At 42.3% G+C, this 3297-nt stretch overlaps 1 protein-coding gene across 1 annotated transcript; it reads right to left on the reverse strand.

Annotated features, from left to right (window-relative positions):
* Positions 1–817: 817 nt before the first annotated feature.
* LOC121938058 (prokineticin receptor 1-like) lies at positions 818–1245 on the reverse strand (the record flags this gene model as incomplete). Its single annotated transcript, XM_042481348.1, has 1 exon — positions 818–1245. A coding segment is annotated over exon 1 (428 nt), but the record flags the coding sequence as incomplete, so codon positions are not given.
* Between the last annotated feature and the right edge of the window lie 2052 nt (positions 1246–3297).

The following is a 3297-nucleotide window of genomic DNA, read 5'->3' on the forward strand; positions in this document are numbered from 1 at the left end:
TTGCTCCTTCTCTTGTTGCCTGTTTCCACCAACTGACTCCTCAAAACTTCTCAAAACTTCTCAAAACTCCTCAAAACTCCTCAAAACTTCTCAAAACTCCTACCGTAGTCCTGCTGGTCTTTCCCTGCACCTGAACATTTTGTTTTGGTGCATAAATCTTTAAATCTTTTGAGTTTTACCAATTTTTGTGAAAGAAAGTTTTTTTTGATGCAAAGCACAAAATTTCTACAATTTTAGGACACTTCCATTCAAGGATTTTGGGACATTTCTAGGATTTGAGCATGTTTCAGGGATTTTAAGACATTTCGGGGTTTACAGGATCTTTGTAGTGTTTTAGGACATTTCTAGAATTTTAGGAAGTTTGTAGGATTTTAGCATTCTCTGGGATTTTAAGACCTTTCCAGGATTTCAGGATGTTCCTTCGATTTTAGGATATTTTTAGGACTTTGGACCGTTCAAGGATTTTTTCTTGGCTTTCAGGCAATTTCTTGTATTATTATTGCATTTTTAGGACTTTAGGACTTCTGGGATTTTTGGGACATTTCTAGAATTTTACGACCTTTTTTGAATTTCAGGACATCTCTAGTATTTTCGGACATTAGCGTCTTAGCTAGGACCTCTGTCGGAGGTGTGAGGGATCCTCAACCTTTTTGACCAACAAACTCACTTTATTTTTTAAGTTTTTTATAATTATATAATAGTTGGAGGGCCACCTGGCACCGTACTGGGGCCCCATTTGGTCCTCTTTTCACTGATTAGAGGGATTGTAAGATTCTCCATGACGGCGGCGGCAGAGATGACGGTGCAGGAGACTCACCTGTCCACAGCGATGGCCAGCAGCACGTTGGTGGACACGTAGAGGGAGACGGTGCGCAGGTAGTTGGTGGAGGCGCAGAGCAGCAGGCCGTGATCCCACGACAGCTGCTTCACCACGTAGTAGTCCAGCAGGAAGGGACAGCACACCGTCGCCACCAGCACGTCGGACACGGCCAGGTTGGCGATCAGCAGGTTGGTCAGGTTGCGCAGCTGCTTGTAGCGGGCGAGGCTGGCGATGAACAGGCAGTTCCCCACCCCGCACACCAGCATGATGCCCACCAGGACCACCGTGATGACGATGGTGGCCACGAAGAAGGCGCGGCCCCGCGTGGTGTCCGGGATCTCGTCCGGGGGGATCTCGTAGTCCAGAGCGTCACCGGCCAGGAAGTAGTCTGTTAGAGCCAAGCTGTTGTTGGTCGCGTCGTCCATTTTGGATCCGGTCAGCACGCTCCGGCGGGAGCGTCTGTGGGACAGGTGTGACAAAAAAAAACAGAAAACAGTTTTATTTATTCATTTATTTATTTGTATTTTTGAATATGCCCGAATCAGCACAGAGGACAGCTCAGAGGACAGCTCAGAGGACAGCTCAGAGGACAGCTCAGAGGACATGTCATAGGGCAGTCCACAGGACAACTCATCATAAATGGACACATTATATTAAATGAATAAAACTTTCTGCAATAACCAGTAAAAAAAAAAAACAGCCTCAGAGGAGAGACGGTTTATTTTTGGGTTGGACTGGTTTGTTTTTGAATGTTTGAGGTTTTTTAAAGGTTTGTCACAGTCCCTAAAATGTGTAGAGACAGAGACAGGGACAGGGACAGAGATAGGGACAGGGACAGAGACAGGGACAGAGACAGAGACAGGGACAGAGGAAGACAGAGACAAGGACAGAGACAGGGACAGGGACAGAGACAGAGACAGTTCATTTATGTCTCTCTAACATTATCGGACTAACTTTCGTCCTGCGCCTCGGTACATTAGTCTCCCCTCGTTAGCGTCTTCGTGTTTTTCACATTATTGTTTTGTTTTTTTTGTGTGTGAATTTATTTAAAAACAAAACATCCACGAACATCTGAGAGCTATCGATATCTGAAATATTGTACCGACTCAGGAAGTCGCTGTAATGAAAATGGGCTGTTTGTTTGTTTGTTTGTTTGTTTTTATGCACGGCGCACTGTGAGTGACATCACTGTGGAGAGGTGCTGCTGATTGGCTGGTTATGATGTGGAAAAACACACTGTGTAGCCATGAGTTTACAAAAACAGCCTCCATAATCCCGAAATCTGCTGCTCGCTGATTTTTATTGAAAACAGGACATGAAGCATCTGTTGGGGACTATTTTCACCTGCGGATTAATACGCATTAAGTGCAACAATGGAAGGCGTGTTAGAAAACAGACTCGCTGTTTGAGTCTTTTCATCGTCACAATAAGAAAATTACCGGATATCACTTGTGATTTAATATCCTGTACGAGGCCATGGTGCACTGAGGACTTTCCCAGCATGCACTGGGAGAAAGCAGACGGGTCACCAGTATGTCTCCGGCGTCTCACACACGTCCAGCTCACTGCAGATTTACTGCTGGACACACACACAGCTGTTTGACCGCTCACTGAAAATGTTGGATCTGAGTCGTTTGAGGCTTCATTTTGGTGGTTTTGCTGATGCCGTTGCTAGGATACGGTGCTCATGTGGTCTACTTGCTAGATTCGTCCGCACATTGAGGAATGTCCCGTCTCGACTCTGACGTCTGAAAACCGCTTTTTTTTTTCTGCTCCGACAGAAGAGGTTTTATCAGAGCGTCAGAGATCATCGCTGATCAGCAAACACTCTGATCTCTACCGCAGTACAAGTACTCAAATAATATGGAGAAAAATACTCAGTTAAAAGTGAAAGTCCTGCATTGAAAATCAGTGAAAGTCTTTATCCATAAAATAAATCAAAATTAAATGTTTGATTTCTTTCAAAAACATGTACGGCAATTTGCAAAACAGTTAATTGGATCTTTTGTTTTCTAAACTACTGAAAAATTCCCCCCAAAAATTTAGGCACTATTTTTCAGGTACTTTACTTGTTTTTTGTTTAAATGTACTTTCCTTTTTACTTTATATATGTAAAGTCATATTACAGGAAATATATATTTGTAAGATTTCATTTTATCTTAGCACTGTCTTAAGGTCGTTTTCTTTCTTTTCTTTTTGCTTATTTTTAGGTAATTTTCTTGTTACTTTTACTGTGCCTTGCTTTTTTTTCGGCCAGTTTTGGGGAGTGGCTTATCAAACCAATTTGCTCAGGTTTCAAAGGGTCAAAAGTTGACATTTTGTTCATACAGTTATTATTTTGACTCCTCGTGTCATAATTATGATCATGATTAATTATGATAAACCAATTTAGTTTTTTAATTTTTCGTGCATGTTTGTATTTTTCTTGGCATGAATGGACTTCCATACATGAGCACAGACACATCTTAATATAAACT

The sequence above is a fragment of the Plectropomus leopardus genome, unplaced genomic scaffold, assembly GCF_008729295.1.
Source record: "Plectropomus leopardus isolate mb unplaced genomic scaffold, YSFRI_Pleo_2.0 unplaced_scaffold28323, whole genome shotgun sequence".
Lineage (NCBI taxonomy): Eukaryota > Metazoa > Chordata > Actinopteri > Perciformes > Serranidae > Plectropomus > Plectropomus leopardus.